The sequence below is a fragment of the Mustela erminea genome, chromosome X (assembly GCF_009829155.1).
Source record: "Mustela erminea isolate mMusErm1 chromosome X, mMusErm1.Pri, whole genome shotgun sequence".
Lineage (NCBI taxonomy): Eukaryota > Metazoa > Chordata > Mammalia > Carnivora > Mustelidae > Mustela > Mustela erminea.
The window spans coordinates 87472781-87491401 of record NC_045635.1 but is presented as its reverse complement, the minus strand read 5'-3'; the positions used below and the strand labels follow the sequence as shown (position 1 = coordinate 87491401).

The 18621-nt window shown below is 34.5% G+C and overlaps 1 protein-coding gene across 7 annotated transcripts in view; it reads right to left on the bottom strand.

The window, feature by feature from the left end:
• IL1RAPL2 (interleukin 1 receptor accessory protein like 2) overlaps positions 1-18621 on the bottom strand; it is a 1272933-nt gene that overhangs the window by 307976 nt on the left and 946336 nt on the right. For all 7 annotated transcript variants that reach the window (XM_032330924.1, XM_032330929.1, XM_032330930.1 and 4 more), the window contains one exon: positions 12991-13065. In XM_032330924.1, the coding sequence (XP_032186815.1) occupies positions 12991-13065 (75 nt within the window). The remainder of the gene's footprint in view (positions 1-12990; positions 13066-18621) is intronic.

Here is an 18621-nt window from a genome sequence, read left to right as displayed (position 1 = left end):
ATCCAAATCCTAATTTTCATGATTTAATATTGTAAAGATTTAAAAATTTTCCTTATGGTTCAAATTTCTACTCAATCCTCTTCCCTACCTCAACCAACTAAGGAAGCAGTTGTAGACAGAGATCAGAAGCAAAGACTGAGAAGAAAGAAGATAGTTTGAGAACTAGGAGAGCAGAGAATTCTAAGGAAAAAAGGAGGTGTCTATTATACATTGATTTATGTGCCAGACAAGGTGTAGCAATTAACTTTTCGGTGGTGCCAAAGGGTGTAATGGTCTTGAAAAGAAAGAGGCAATACAGGAAGATGTAGAATTAGGTAATTATAAGAAGATATTTAAGTAACTAGAGGAGCTTTAACAGAATGGTGGGATTGAAGTCAGGTTTCAGTAAGATGAGAACTAAAGGAGGCATAGTAAAACAAATGGTCTACATAAACTTGTCAAACAACTTAGTTTGAATAGGAAAAAGAGAAATGAGATAGTGTACCTTGAAGAGAAAGCAGGATAAGGAAGTATTTTTTTAAGGAAAGTATTTTTAAATATGTATATTCATTTAGAATGGGTGGGGGAGTTTACTGTATTTATTATGGGACAAAATTTGAAAATGCATTTGTAAGAGGGGGTAACTGAAGGTTAGGATAACATATGGGAAGGTGTAAACTAATAAATAAAGGTAGACAATTTAAATTTGGAAAGAGATAATTGTACCTCTTCTTCCTAGAATAGAGAAAAGGGGAAAAGAAAGGACAAAAATGAATATTTTGAAATAGAATGGAAGGAAACTGAAGCATTTTATGTTGAATGGTCTTGGTCTGTTTCTTTTTTTTTAAGATTTTATTTATTTAAGAGAAAGATAGAGATTTAAAAAGAGAGAGAGAGCAGTGGTAGGAGCAGATGGAGAGGGACAAGCAGATGACTGATCACAGAACCCCACATGGGGCTGGACCCCATAACCCTGAAATCATGACCTGAGCTAAAATCAAGAGTCAGATGCTTAACTGACTGACCATCCACGTGCCCTTATTTATCTATTAGAGAAAAGAGAGAGGGAGGGAGAGAGAGAATCTCCAGCAGACTCCCCTCTGATCGTGGAACCAAAGGCATGGCTTGATCCCATGCCCCAAAGACTATGACCTGAGCCAAAATCAAGAGTTGGACACTTAATTGTCTGAGCCCCCAGGTACCCCAGTCTTGGCTTGTTTCTTTAGCGACTTCAGATGTGACACCAGTTTCTAGATTTATAGAATTAAATAAGTTACACCAAGATTCCTTCTGCTGGAATAAAGGCCACTGAAGAGGAGTTGGAAGGATGGTAAGAGTAGATTAAATACAAGTAAATGTTGCATATGAAGAAGACAAACGAAGGATGACTAATAGAATTATTCCATGACTAATAGAATTACATATACAGACATAATGAAAGTGAAGTAGAAGGCTTAAAAGACACAACAGTCTAGTGTACTGTTAGTACCATGAACCTGCCTTTCATAAATGAGAAGGTCCATTTTTACTGAGCTATTTTTACACATTATTTGAAAGAAAGATCTTTCTTTCTCTCATCTTCTGCAAATTTTGACCTGTCCCCACTGCTATTGCCACCTTATATGTTATTTTGCCTGTCCTCTTCAAGAATTCTTTGCACATCAGGGTGCCTGGCTGGCTCAGTTTGTTATGTTCTGCCTTTGACTCAGGTCATGATCCCAGAGTCTTGGGATCTTGTCACACATCGAACTCCCTGCTCAGTGGAAGTCTGTTTCTCCCTCTCTCTTTCTGTCCCTCCACACTGCTCATGCATTCTCTTTCTCTCTGTCTCTCAAATAAATAAATAAAATCTTTAAATTAGATACATAAAAAATTTAAAAATAATTATTTTCCCATCATAAGAATGTACAAACTAAAATCCTTGGAATCAACAAATAACACTAGAGAATAAACAAAAGCACAAAGTATCAATCTGCAGAGCTTAAGAGCTACTAGTTTAATATACTAAGTGGTCAGTCATGAGAACATCTGTTCCTAGGTTAATAAGCTAATTACAAGGCTGAGAAAGGAAGTAGCAAAACCGCTAGTGGTGAGTAGATAGACCATTCTTGCTGCACATTCCTATATATAAAAGCAGCGCCAACAGTAATTCTGAGGTGTCTAATAATGGTCGGGCTAATAATTATTTATTCATTACTGATACAGCAGATTCTTCACTAGTGTGTTCAGTTAAACTGCCCGTGGGTGTCACAAAGAAACTTAACCCCACACATGTCAGTGGTTAATAATGGCTCATCTTATTTTACAGTTTAAAGAAATTAATTAAATGGTGCCTGATATAAAAGCTTTGAGTCCTTGGAGAAGTATACTGCATAAATATGATCTATCACTATTAAAATTAACCTTTCCTTTTCTGTGATTTTCCTATCCAGAATTAGCATAATTCTCTTCCTTTCCAAAGTATGTTCATTATCCCATAATTAAGGTAGGGTTTTTCAAGTTGAGTCTTGACCAAAATTCCCTCTCCTCATTAAAAGGGTTTCATTCTACACATTCACAATCTTTTTTTCCTTTGCTGACTTATCACCACAATCAGCCTTGAGACACAAAATAGTAATCATCTCACCAAGTTAAAATGTTTTCAAATAGCTTAATTACACATAAATTAAAATAATCATTATAGCAATATGTGGACTCTCAACATATTTGCAACTAAGGAAATTAAACTATCTGAATTAGACCCTTAGTGGTCCAGAGAGCCTATTCTTGAAAACAAGTATCTAAGGCACATGCACAATTTCGAAATAAAGAAGTTCTGCAACTAATGAATCATTGAACATTATAGCAAAAACTAATGTGTTATACATTGGCTAATTGAATTTAGATCTAAAATTTTAAAAAAAAAGTTCCTGGTTTTATGCTGCATCTGTAAACAAAACCAAAGTGTACTTTTTGATATGATGCATACACTATTAATTCAATTTTCAAAATTCAGTTATTGGCAAACACTATACTGTTTATATCAGAATATGGAGCACTAGGAGTTATATGCAAACAATGAATAATGGAACACTACATCAAAAACTAATGTATACTGTATGGTGACTAACATAACACACACACACACACACACACACACACACACACACACACACACACACGCAAACTGGTCTTAGGTCAAGTTTGTCCTCTACTCTTTTTTAGGGAGTTTCCTTTCTCACATAAGAAGTCTTAAACTGCATTTTATTGCTAAATGTGTCCTCTCCATCACCCAAAGCTCCAGTTCTTTCCAATTTTCTTTTTCAGGGGCTTTGCCCATGGTAATACTTTTCTCTTGTGAAAATCAAGTATCAACTCTTGTAGGTCTAACGTCACTGCCTTTGATCCTTCACTATCCATTTGTTGCCTAATTTCTGATGGCTTTTTAGCCTTTGACTTTCTCGTCTTACTAGAAACTCAAGATTGGTGTGTTCTTTGACCTGACCTATTTGTTCACAACTTTGCTAACACCTCTGCAAGGTCTAAGTTTCTAAACTTCAGGTTGACTCTACCCTATCAGACCTGGTTTTCAAACATCTGAGATTTACCTCCAGATCTCTTGCTCAACCCCCTTTTTGTGTTGATCCTGATCTACTATTGTCAACCATAATAATACGGAGATATTTGGAGTAAAGGTGATAAGGGAAGTGGTATGATTTCTGGTGTTCTCTAAATTACAGCAAAACATGTGTCTATTAACAGGACCAGATATTTATGTATCACTCCTGATACCTCTAAGTAATTTGTGGAAAGAACTATTTCTAAGGGAACAAAAGGTCTTCCAAAGTTTAAGCCATATCTAAACAAATAGAGTGTAGAGAATAATTAAGGGAATTATCTAAATGATGCAAAGCTACCCTTTCTCCTCAATTATGAGAACACTTAAAGGTGGTTTATGTATGAACTAGCCAGATGATATTTATCTCACTTTTCTACAGGTATACCATAATATAAAATCCACTTTTATTTGTATAAAAAAACATAAGACATTTGAGTTGGAAGGGTCTAAATTGTTTTATCCCCCAGTTCATGCTGGATGTTTAAACATAGAACGTGTAGTTTTATTTTTTTCCCTCTTCAGGTATTAAAAAAACATCCATTACCCAATGACTAAAATGGATTAGAAGACAGAACTGCTAAAAAGTACTATAAAGATGACGGCATTGATATCAATACAGAGCACATTGTTAGAGAATAACATCTTCATTTGACATATGTTCCTAATAAATTCCAAAATCAGAGAGCTCCCTAATTTGTTTTTAGTTTTTAACCTGTCTTTCCCATCCTTGAATGACACATGAATTTCTTAATATTTCTTCAGATGCTGGAGTATATGCAGCTTTCTAACCATTTAAATGTACATCCCTCAAGAAACTTTTCTGTGTGGCCTTGCACTTCATAGTCAGTTTTCAGGTATGTCTTCAGCTTTTGCATTAGTTTGCCATTTGAAAAAGTGTTTTGCCCTAAGTTACAAATGTAAAAAAAAATCAAAATAATGTTCTCTTGCTCATTTTTATTTTTCCACTGAATCAATTCTCACTCAATACCCTTTTAACTTATTCATATAGAACCACTCACTTTCTGTCTAAAAATATATTTTTTATAAAAAGGGAACAGAAGTAAAATCCTAGTGCAAGAAGACTGAGTAAAAAGTAGTATTAACATTAATGTGTATTTTGCGTAAATGTTAAGAATGCCAGCTTAGGCCTCACTACTTATGAAGTGCTTACTAGCTTCGGTAACTTATATGACTTCTCTGAGGCCAATCTCCTCATTTAAAAAATAGAGCATAAGAAATAACACAGAGGACATTAGGAGAAGGAAAGGAAAAGTAAATTGGGGGAACTCGGAGGGGAAGAAGAACTATGAGAGACCATGGACTCTGAGAAACAAACTGAGGGTTTTGGAGGGGAGGAGGGTAATGGGTTAGGTGAACCTGGTGGTGGGCATTAAGGAGGGCATGTCTTGCATGGAGCACTGGGTGTGGTGCATAAACAATGAATCTTGGAGCACTGAAAAAAATAAAACAAAATTTAAAAAATAATAAAAGAAATAAAAAGAGGACTATAGACATTTCTTCAATGAAGACATACAAATGGCAAATAAGCACACAAAAAATGTTTAGTATCATTAGCCATTAGGGAAATGCAAACCAAAACCACAATGAGATACCACTACATACCCATTAAGATAAATACTATTTTTTTAAAAAGTGGAAAACAGCAACTGTTGGCAAGGATGTGAAGAGAATGGAAGTTTGTGCATTTCTTCTGGGAATGTAAAATGGTGCAGTTGCTTTAGTAAAAGATCTGGCAGTTCATCAAAAGATTAAACATAGAGTGACCATATAGTCCAACAATTCTATACTCTATATATACCCTAAAGTGATAACATATGTTCACACAAAAATTTATACACTAATGTGTGTAGCAGCATTATATATAATAACACCCAAAATGTACTTCAACTGATGGATAGATAAATAAAATGTGATATAACCATAAATAGAATATTATTTGGCAATAAAAAGGGATGAAGTTTTAATACAAGCTATATATTTGAATCTTGAGAACAATATTCTAAGTGTGAGAAGCCAATAACAAAAGAACACATGTTGTATGATTTCATTTATATGAACTGTCCAGAATAGGCAAATCTATAGACACAGAAAACTGATTAGTGATTGCCTGGAGCCATAGGTGTGGGTGGCGGTGGAGGAAATAACAGCTAATGGGTATGAAGTTTCTTTCGGGGATGGTGCAACATTCCGTTGTGATGCTTGCATGACCCTGTGAATGTATTAGAAATCATTGAAATGTATGATATAAGTAGGTCAGTTGTATAGTATATGAATAATACCTTAAGAATGCTTTTTTAAAAGTGGGACAAATAGCTTCCTCTATCTCAAAGAATTATTGGAAAAAGTAAATGAAATAATGCAATAAAATATTTAGTACAATGTCTAGCATCTTTCAAGCAATCAATAAATGATAATTTTACTACTACTATTAGCAATAATAACTACTACTAGTAGTAGTATTGGAGCCATTATTAAATAATATCATCAGTATTATAATATAGTAGTACTGCTATTATTAAATGATACTAAATGTTATTATAACAATTATTACTAGAAGTATATATAGTATTGATACTAAATATTATTATAATAATATTATTAGTTGTAGAGCTATTGCTAAATAACTATTATTTTATGTAGTTAAATACATAATATAGTTATTATTATTAAATTGTCTGTATTAGAGTGATAGTTTTTTGGAGGATCTAATATGAGGCCTAGGTAATTTTTTTTTTACACAATGGTCCTACTTAGTTAATTAATTTATTTTTATTTTATTTTTCAAAATTTATTTAATTTAATTAACATACAATGTATTATTAGTTTCAGAGGTAGAGTTTAGTGATTCATCAGTCTTATATACACCCAGTACTCATTACACCGTGTGTCCTTCTTAAAGTCTATCACCCAGTTGCCCCATTCCCCCACTCCTACTCCCCTGAGGCCTAGATAATCTTACCACCCTTGGTATTCTGTAATAAAAATAACACAACTTTGGAGTCAAACAAATCAGATCAAAGTTTCATTTCTGCCACTTACTAAATATGTAGCCTCAATAAAGTTATTTTATCTGTCTGAATCTGAGTTTCCTCATCTGCAAAATATTTCAACAATACCAACTACTACTTTGGGGTCTTATGAGGAATAAATAAAATAGTATATGCACAAATGCATATTGCAGTGCCTAGTACATAGTGAATTTTCAAATAATTTTGTTACCATATTTATAAAATCACAATATTGGCATTAAGAAAGTGTGATGAAATACTTTCAAGCTTATATTAAATCTCAATGGGACATAAACTTTGACAATGTCCCCCAAACATCAATATATGCAAGAGGTCTGGTCAATAATCATGTTATTCCTAAAACGTTCATAGACAACTTATCACTTTACAGACAAATCTTTAGTAAACTATTAAATTTTTCTTTTTGATTTTTAAAAAATTTTTGTCCCTAAGTGTCTCAGAATAAGTACAACTATGTTATAGAAACTGAGACAAAATAAGTAAACCTGTTTCAGTCTCAAGTGCTAATACGGCAGCCAACTTGTAGGGAAAAGGTTTAGCCCAGATTTTTCAAAGTTTTAAATAATTGTAAATTTTCATTGTTGTACATTCTGGGTAATATAATTGTTTTTAGTTCGGGGTGGCCCATGCTAAGCTCATGCATGTTATCTAGCAAAAAATAAAATTAAAAAAATCTTCAGGAAATAGCTCATTAACCCTGGAATGCCTACAAGGGAGAGTAAATGCTGCCATGAACCAGCTACAACTATGGGGCCAAGAAAGCTGAGTAAAATTGCTTCCCAAAGTCTTCACTTACTCTAGAGCAAATGAAGATTTTCAAGGAGTTATCTGAAGCTAAAGTGTAGGAGGAGTACACAAAAATACAAAATGTACAAAAAAGTATACAAAAACACAGAGAATTCAAAGAAATCCCTTGGTACCGCCGTTATATCCACAATACATATACCAAATCATTACTCAAGCTAATGAAATTATCATGTATTATTATTTATATTGATAGTTATTCTGGCTTGACATTTTCACTCAATTGGTTGGTGACTTGCTTTGGATTGTTTGTTCTATGATAACGTTAGAAAGAGTTGACTAATTTTGCTAAACTGAAGAGATGCAAGGGTATCATAAGTTTCCATTTTTAGGGGCACCTGTGTGGCTCAGTAAGTTAAGAATATGCCTTCAGCTCAGGTCATGATCCCAAGGTCCCAGGATCCAGCCATACATATGGCTCCCTGTTCAATAGGAAGTCTGCTCCTCCCTCTCCTTCTGCTCCTTCCCCCATGTTTTCTTTCTGTCACTGTCTCTCAAATAAATAAAATCTTCAAAAAAAAAAGTTTCCATTCTCAACATTGCCATATTGAAGCAAATGATGGATAATTTATTATTTAAAAAGGTTATATCTTTTGTAATTTTTAATTATTTTCATGTAAATTTAGTACTTGGGTTAAGGTTACAAAGATACAACATTATATTGGCTAAAAAAAGTGTAGAGCTGTTAATTTATGAGGTCTTCCCACAAAAATAGTCACTCTCCCTTTTCCCATCTCTGTTTTGGCAGTTATCATATTGCACTGTAATTCTGCTTCCACATCTCTTTTCCCCAGTAGACTGAGAATACCTTAAGGTCAAGTACCTCATTTTATTCACCTCTATATCCCCAGGATCTAACACTGTATTTGACATCTGTTAAGAACACAAAAATTGTTTCTATGTAAATAAAGTTTTAAAAAGATAGATTTGGTTAAACAGCTCATTTCCTATTTCAAGGCTTCAATTAGTTACTTATTTTTGCTTTGTAGTCTTGAGTACTGCATTAAATATTATATTTTGCTTTATTCCTTCATAGAGGCTTTTACAGTAGTCTCTTAGAACTAATACAATTTTCAGTAGAAACTGATATGCTGGTGAAATCAATTTCTGATGAAGATTAACATTCCTTTACATACAGAGAAAGTTTGAACCAGTAGCACATAACACGGTCATTAAATATGAATTTGAATAGCCTGTTATAGAAAGATAAATTCTGAATGAGAATAGAAGAGAATCTTCAATACCGGATCAGATTTATCTAGAAATGACTTTTTTTTTTTTTTTTTGAAACACCTGCGGTATTCAATTAGCTTGGACTGTCCCACTGGTCTGGGTTTTTCTGATATGCTTTAAGCCCCCAAAACTTCTTTTTGACTCTTCGACACAAAATGAGAAAGCAAACAGTGTTCATATTTCTTTCTGCATAACACTGGTTTATTTTAAGTGTTAGGATATTTAAAAAAATTATCATCATCAATGAGAAGAACAGGTTACATTTCTAAATTTATCTTCAATTGAAATTAGATGTCAAAAAAAAAAGAAATTTGATGTCAGATCTCAAATCTTTTCATGCACATTTATTCATGGCTTTCCAAAGCTTCTAGGAGCCTGTTAATTCATAAAGTATGCCTTTAAGTTCTATAATAAAACAAAAAAAAGCCCAAAAAACAGTATCCAAAGAAGGGTCTACCTAGCATCAATACATTCCAAATAGGACACATGCTGTTATGATGTTTCAATACTTTGATATTAAAGTGTAATATGAATTAATATACTGTAATACAGTGCTATTTTTTCTTAGAAAATTTGAAAATATTTTTACTTTCAACTGCCAAAAAAAGACAACGCTGATATAGTAAAAGTTTATTTATCAAATTCAAACAAAATTTACCTTCACAGTAAGAAAATAGAAGAAAATAGGACCAAATAAGACTTTTTGTGTATTTTGTACATTGCTTTTGTCTGTATATGTCATATATTACTAGAGGCAGCTGTAGCAGAATAGGCTTGCTTTGTGAAAGCAATAGTTTTATATTACTTTGTTAAGAATGTGTTTATCATTTCAAAATATATGGTTATTTGGTTAAGATTAATCTTCTTTCAGTATTACAATCTGAATACAATTTAACAACAACCAAACTATCATCACTATGTCAGCAAAAAGTATGTAAATTTCTACAACAGTGTGGATGACTAATGGATTACACTACAGAAAAGAGAAAGTCAAGATGTTTATTTTCCTCTAGAGGCACAACAAAATATCTGCCATGATGCCAATCATGCACAAAAGAATATTCATTTCTACTGAAAAATTTTATTTACTAGATTGTCTTTACAAGTATGCAGAAATGAGAACTTAGTATAACCCTCAACAAACACATAAATAATTATTCCAGATCACATTTTCTAAAACTATCTTAGAGCTAATACTCAAGTATTTCCCACAATATTTCTCATTTTGCATAAAATACCTGCATGGGATTCTTGTCCATAGGGAAAATGGAATTTACAATGTTTTTTTTTTAAAAATAATGTTTGTTTTAGGTAACTATTGTTATTTAAAAAACTACCTTAGCAGCTAATGACAATAATTTTATTTTGCTCATTATTTTTGGGCTTAGAAATATGAGAACAGTTTACCTTAATGGTTTGTCCCTGAACTACATGGCATAAGCCAGGGTAGCTGGATCCACTTCCAACATGCCTTCTTCACTTACCAGCCTTGAAGCTCATTGGCCGCCTTTTCTTCAAATGGTGCCCCATCCTCTAGCGCTTCTCCATGTGGCTTGAGCTTCTCATAGCATAGTAGTTTCAGAGAAGACAAAGAGACCTGAAGAGAAGCTGCAAGGCTTCCTTTGATCCAGTCTCCAGAATTCTAGAATACCACTTCTACCGTACTCTATTGATCAATCATGTCCCTAAGGCTATCTTGAATTCAAGGGGAAGGGGATGATAAACTATGTTTAGGTGGTAAGATAGCAAAAAATCTGTGGCCAAATTGAATAGAATGCTATGTCAAATTTAAAGTACGGAGATTTGGGAAACTTGAACTTGGTAATGTGTTTAGCCATATGAATTGGATTGTTCTTTGGTACTTTTGCTTTTTTTTCTAATCTGAGGATGTCTAGAGCTGAATTTTCCGAATGAACTTTAAAAAAAAATGAAGAGGGGCACCTGAGTGGCTCAGTGGGTTAAGCCTCTGCCTTCCGCCCAGTCATGATTCCAGGGTCCTGGGATCAAGCCTGCATCGGGCTCTCTGCTCAGCAGGGAGTCTGCGTCCCCTCTCTCTTTCTGCCTGCCTCTCTGCTTACTTTTGATCTCTGTCTCTGTCAAATAAATAAATAAAATCTTAAAAAATGAAGAAAAATAATTTCCAAAAGTTTTCATGATCTTACTGGATTCTGAAAAGTTTTCAGATATAAATAGGGACATCCAATCACTCCAATTATTTTTCTCTCTTTTTTGCACTTGTAGTTTCTAAACTTTCTGACTGCAGAACTCCCACTGACACTGAGGAGCTCTCTGATGTTTATAGTGCTCCTAACACCACCTTACTATTGAGACATAAGTCTAAGTTACAAAATGATACTCAGGTGTGAATAAATGATGCTAGATAAATATGTAGAAAAGTTAAAATCACCTAAAATTAACCAGTTTTGTGCTCTTCCAAATGTCAAAGATCTGGTTTAGCTGATTTGGTTTTCTTTTGCCTCAATTACACAGTTGCTTTAGCATTTTAGAGAAATAGTCTTTAAGGATGAAAAATGGGCAGGTCTTCATCTTTCTGTCAAAAAAGTTGCCTCCAAACTCTGTCACAAACTAAAAACTGAAAAGTTCAGCCTTGCACTTAATGCAAATTGAAAGCAAATCACTTTAGTGATTTTACAGGGTGATGGTGGTGGGCTATTTTGGCACATATACCTATGTTGAAATATACATTTATACCAAGCATACATCTTAGAGATGTCCTAAATAGCATATATAATTGCTGTACCCAGTGAATCTGTGTGAAATATACCTCCTACAGTGGTCTCTCTCCTTGCTTTAGACCAGTACTCCTCTAACATTTTTGTTAAGTCTTGACTAATAGCAGAGGTGAATAAAGAAGTATCTCACTGATGGGCCACAAACACAAAATTTGAGGTAGTTGTGTAAAATATAAAAATAACTTATCCACTTGAACCTTCATGAAAACTAATGATATAAGACCATCTTTTGGTTCATGTAATCCCTGGCAAACTACAGAGTTCGACTTGAGGTATTTTCATCCCAGTATTGATGGAAAGATGTAGGCAAAAATTACTGAGGGTATGTGTCTGCACATCTAGATTTGGCTATAACAAAATGTAATGACTCTACGAAATAATAGAAGTGGTGGCAGGGGGATAACCATACCCTAATACATCAACATTAGCTACAAAATATTCACTATTTCCACAATCCATTACTAACATGTTTCCTTTCTTTTGTTTGTTTATTTTAAAATACTTAACTTTGGTACCTACACTGGTGGGCTACATTACCTACAATGTGCTATATTTCCTTTTGGAAAAATAAACAAATTCTTAGGAATGTAATTTTCTCTCATCTATTCTCAAGGTAGAAGTAAGCCTCTAACAGTCCAAATTGTATTGGAAAGATCAAAAGTTGAGTAAAACATCTTCCAAAGTAGGTGCAATATTGGGGCAATTCGTCTTCCTTGGCTATACAATTGGTAGGTACCACTACTGTCACAGATTTCAATAAAACATATACCCAAAATAAACCTAATGCATTTCTGGCAGATTTGCTCAATTCTCTTGCTTCAAACTGAAGAAATTCTGAGAATTGAAGAATAGAATGAAACCCAAGGTAGATAAAAGCTCACAAATATTGAAGTACATGGTTTAGAGTAAAGGCCATGTGTGGAAGAGATACTAACAGTCTCCTGAATCTCAAGCTCACAGTTCTTGAAACACACTGATTACTGGTACAGACTCAAAAGGAAGGCTCAACACCTTGTGTCCTTATTTGAGTCTGTAAAAAACATTAGCACCAATAAATCATCTTGTTACTTTTACCAACACTCTATGATTCATAAATATTCAGGATCTCAACCTAAATACAAGTTTTAAACAGCCCTGGATTGTGCCATTGGGAATAAAATTATCACATCATTTTGAGGATTGTACTGAGGGGTTCTTTTATTTTAAAAAGTGCTGTTCTCCAGGAGTTAATATTCACTAAATGAAAATTTTTGGCTGACAAAACATGAAAAGTCTTTTGAACCAATCACCAATGCATGACATCTATGTCTCTATCAATCACAGAGTTAAAAAGCTCTGTCCTATAGCACACTTAATACCTAGTGTAACCAATTAGTATTACAATTCCCTGATGCAATACAAACGCATTTCCTTTAACTGCTATTGCACTGAACCCAAGGCTTATAAATGAGCAGACACAAATTGATTTGCATGTAATAACAGTGGCAATAAACCTTCCCTGGTTCATGCAATCTTCCCCCATCTGTTAGCAGAGAACAAGTTTAGGATCTATTATTCCCAGAAGGGGACTTACCCAGCTGGACATCTATAACACTTGGCTTATTCTCCATGGGGAACAATGGCTTGGGAGGTTTGTCTGTGAGTAAAGCTGGAAGAGAAAGTGAAAGAAAGTAATGGGAAAATTGAGATAAATTACAGGATAAGAAAGATTCTATCACGGATGATATTTAATGTTTGTAGATTTGATGGTGTGCAAACATTTATTAGACAGTGTTCTTACTTGAGTTGTTACTCTATCCACACAATATCCATTTTCCAGCATATTTAGAGCACCATTGATTCACTGTAAATAGGCCATTTCAACAGCTACACTTTCAAACAAGTTCAAACAAATGGACTACTTTGAATAATTTTATAAGCTTGTAAGTATAAAGAAATATAGATTTTTTATTTAATTCTTTTTCAGTGATCCAAAATTCATTTTTTATGCACCACACCCAATGCTACATGCAATATGTGCAGTCCTTAATACCCACCACCAGGCTCACCCAACTTCCCACCCGCTTCCCCTCCCAAATCCTCAGTTTGCTTATCAGAATCTACAGTCTCTCATGGTTTGTCTCCCCCTCTGATTGCCCCCAATTCACTTCTCCTCTCCTTCTCCCAATGTCCTCCATGTTTTTCCTTATGCTCCATAAGTAAGTGAAACCATATGATACTTGACTCTCTCTGCTTGACTTATTTCACTCAGCATAATCTCTTCAAGTATAACCAGATAAATATTAAATCTCCATATGTACTTTATGGTAGCAAATATTAATAAAATACAACCCTAATAGACATGTCTGGTGAATTGAACCTTCTACACCTCTGAATCTTGCCCAATTCCCCACTCAGTCTCTGAAACAATATAACACTGATACATCATTAGGATAACGATTAAAAATATTGATTGAACATCTTTTGTCCACCAAGTCCTGTGCTAAGGGAAAAGGAAGTAAAGTCTTCATATTTACCCTCAATTTATAATCTAGGACTATGAACCAAAGTTAGCCCATCAAAATAAACAGATAATAGAACAAAGACTACCATCTAGTGAAAAAGTGTAGCATTTGAGTCATAAGACTATATGTGGTAAAGGAATGAGGAAAGGCAAGGTCAATATTGGCTGGCAGAGTTGGGGAAAGTTTTCTGAAGGAAATGGGTCTTCACATAAACCTTAAAGAATGGGAAAGATTTGGAAAGGTAGAGAGTAAGGAAGAAGAAATGAAGGAAAGGAAACACAAACCAAGGAAGAGAGGTAGAAGTTAGAACATAAAGTGACTAGAAGAAAATGATCTGGTGAGAAGGAGCTGGGTGGGGTAGGGTAAAGAGCAAGTTGCTCATGATGTTGAATAATTAGAAATGAAAAAAGATAGGATGGAACTTAATTCTGGCGGATCCTGAGAAATATGCAGAGGAATTTGGACATGATGTAGTAACTATAAGAACATTGTATTTTCAACATTTTGAGGAACCTCCATGCTGTTTTCCAGAGTGGCTGCACCAGCTTGCATTCCCACCAACAGTGTAGGAGAGTGCCCTATGACCCAGCAATTGCACTATTGGGTATTTACCCTAAAGATACAAACGTAGTGATCCAAAGGGGCACGTGCACCCAAATGTTTATAGCAGCAATGTCCACAATAGCCAAACTATGGAAAGAACCTAGATGTCCATCAACAGATGAATGGATCAAGAAGATGTGGTATATATACACAATGGAATACTATGCAGCCATCAAAAGAAATGAAATCTTGCCATTTGCGACAACATGGATGGAACTAGAGTGTATCATGCTTAGCGAAATAAGTCAAGCAGAGAAAGACAACTATCATATGATCTCCCTGATATGAGGAAGTGGTGATGCAACATGGGGGCTTAAGTGGGTAGGAGAAGAATCAATGAAACAAGATGGGATTGGGAGGGAGACAAACCATAAGTGACTCTTAATCTCACAAAACAAACTGAGGGTTGCTGGGGGGAGGGGGTTTGGGAGAAGGGGGTGGGATTATGGACACTGGGGAGGGTATGTGCTTTGGTGAGTGCTGTGAAGTGTGTAAACCTGGTGATTCACAGACCTGTACCCCTGGGGATAAAAACATATGTTTATAAAAAATAAAAAATTAAAAATAAAAAAAAATAAAAAATAAAAAGAACATTGTAGATTCTTGGAACTATAGCAACAAAAGACTCAAGGGAAGTACTATCTAAAGATGATTGGCTTCCTATATAGGATGGGTTGGAGGAGAACAAAAACAGCTTACAGTATGCAGTAATAACACAGTAGTGCTGGGCGAGGGTGATAAGGGATGAAAAGTCATTAATGGTGGAGTTTGGGAAAATTTTTAAAAAGGCAAATTTGAGAGGCACCTGGAAGAAAGAAATGAGAGCACTTGGCACACAGATACAAAATGGTTTATGACAACCCTTGTATCAATCTTTATTTATGTCCTGAATTCTTTTAAACTATTCCCATATTTATGTCTTCTTTCAACTGTCCAACTGGACTCTTACCTATTAAAGGGATACATTTTATATGTCTTTGTAATTCACAGGAGACATAGAATAGAGCTGGGCATATAAGAGATCATTAAAGCATGATTAATCGGCTGGCATAGGAATTCTGTGCTGATATGAGAAAAGTTCATCTCATATTTATAAGGCTATTTAGAAAAGAAAAAGAAACATAATCTTATCAGATGACAGATAAGATAAGGGAATATATAAATTTGTTGAGATGCCCAAAATAGTTGTTGATAATAAACATACATACTTAGAAATTCATTCAGAAAAGAGCTCTATGTTACATCAGCTTTATCTTTCTGATATACAAATTGCTTGAAATGAGAAAATTTTAGTGAATTTTTCTTATTTTTCCAACTAATTTTTACTGATGGAATACAGCACATCTTGTCCTTATTGAATCAAATATATTTCTTCTAACTTGGCACAAAAATAGACACATGGGTCAATAGAACAGAATAGAAAACCCAGAAATAAGCCCACATCTATATCATCAATTAACCTTTAATAAAGCAGGAAAGACTATCCAATGCGAAAAAGAAAGACTTAACACATGGTGTGGGGAAAACTGGACAGCAACATGCAAAAGAATGAAAACCGGACTTTATTACCCTGTACAAAAAATTAAATTTAAAATGGATGAAAGACTTAAATGTGAAAGAGGAAACCATCAAAATCCTAGAGGAGAACACAGGTAGTAACCTTTGTGATATCAGCCAAAGTAACTTCTTACTAGATATGTATCCCAAGGCAAGGGATTTCATCAAAATAAAAGGCTTCTGTGTAGCAAAGGAAATAATCAAAAAAGCTAAAAGGCAGTCTCCAGAATAGGAGAAGATATTTATAAATGACAGATCTGATAAAGGGTTAGTATCCAAAATATATAAAGAACTTAAAAAACTCAACACCCCAAAACCCCAAATAATCTAATTAAAAATGGGCAGAAGACATAAATAGACAATTTTCCAAAGCAGACATCCAAATGACCAACAGACACATGAAAAGGTGCTCAACATCACTCATCATCACAGAAATACAAATCAAAACTGTAATGATATATCACCTCACAGCTGTCAGAATGGCTAAAATCAACAATACAAGAAACAACAGGAGCTGGCATGGATGTGGAAAAAAGGGGAACTCTCTTGCACTGTTGGTGGGAATGCAAATTGGTGCAGCCACTCTGGAAAACAGTATGGAGGCTCCTCAAAAAGTTAAAAATGAAAAAACCTGGGGCACCTGGTTGGCTCACTCAGGGAAGCAGGTGACTTTTGATCTTGGGGTCAAGGATTTGAGCCCCACATTTGATGTAGAAATTACTTAAAGAAATAAATAAACTTACGAAGCAAAAATACTACCTTACGATCCAGCAATTGCACTACTGGGTGGTTACCCAAAACATACAAAAATACTAATTCAAAGGGATACATATACCCTAGTGTTTACCCCAGCATTATCTACAATAGCCAAACTATGGAAACAGCCCGAGTGTCCATCAACTGATGAATGAATACGTGCCTGTGTGTGTGTGTGCACACAAATATTACTCAGCCATAAAAAAGATTGAAATCAAGGCATTTGCAATAACATGGATGGAGCTAGACGAATCAGTTGGAGAAAGACAAATACCATATGATTTCACTCATGTGGAATTTAAGAAACAAAACAAATGAACAAAGAGGGAAAAAAGAGAGAGGGAGGCAAACTAAGAAACAGACTCTTAACTATAGAGAACAAACTGATGGCTACCAGAAGGGAGGTGGGTGTGGGGATGGGTGAAATAGATGGTGGGGATTAAGGAATGCACTTGTTGCTATGAGCTGATTTGAGCATGTGGACAAACACACAAATATAATATCTATAGTTTTCATTCCTTAAATATTTCAGTTATCCTTAACAATCTGATATTAAAATATTATTTGAAACATAAAGGATATACTTAAAACAAAATTTAAATATTTGAATTTAAAATCCAGTCATAGCAGGTATTTGATTTTGTTGTTGTTTGCTACTGTTTGTAATAGCAAAATATTGAAAACAACCAAAATATCCATCCATAAGATAGTATTAAATAATACGGTGCTTTCATATAATAATATATTATGATGCAGATGTTTAAAATAATTAGATAAATCTGTATATCTGTTATATGAAGACCTTTAAGTTATACTGTTAACAGTGTGCACAGCATACTATCTTTTGTGTAAAAAGAAAGCTATATGTGTGTGCTATGTACCCATCTGTATGCACATATAAAAATGTTTAAATACAGAATATTTCTGAATGGATACATGTAAAACTGGTAACAATGATATCCTCTGAAGAAAGGAACTGGGTGGCTGAAGAATGGTAGAGAGGGTAAGGAGAGTATGGTCAGGGAGAGGAAAATTTAATTTTCACTATACACTTTTTCTACATTTTGAACAACATGCATGTATTGTGTATTCAAACATTAATAAAATTAAAATTAAAATCTAGCCACCTACAGTTTATTAAAAATAATTTTGATTTCTTTGTAGAATTATTCTCAATTTGCTTTACACATCTCTTCCTGTCGCTTTCCCTGCTTGTACTCTCTCTCTGCCAAATAAATAAAATCTTAAAAAATATATTCCATGCTCAAAGATGAATATCTTCTTTAAATTTTTATTTATTTATTTTAAAAAATTTCTTGTCAGTGTTCCAGAATTCATTGTTTATGCACCACACCCAGTGCTCCATGCAATACATGCCCTCCTTAATACCCACCACCAGGCTCACCCAACCTCCCACCCCCCTCCCCTCCAAAACCCTGTTTGTCTCTCAGAGTCCACAGTCTCTCATGGTTCATCTCCCCCTCCAATTTCCCCCAACTCACTTCTCTCCATCTCCCCATGTCCACCGTGTAATTCCTTATGCTCCACAAATAAGTGAAACCATATGATACTTGACTCTCTCTGCTTGACTTATTTCACTCAGCATAATCTCTTCCAGGCCTGTGCATGTTGATACAAAAGTTGGGTATTCATCCTTTCTGATGGAGGCATAAAACTCCATAGTATATATGGACCATTTCTTCTTTATCCATTCATCTGTTATAGGGCATCTTGGTTCCTTCCACAGTTTGGCAACTGTGGCCATTGTGGCTATGAACACTGGG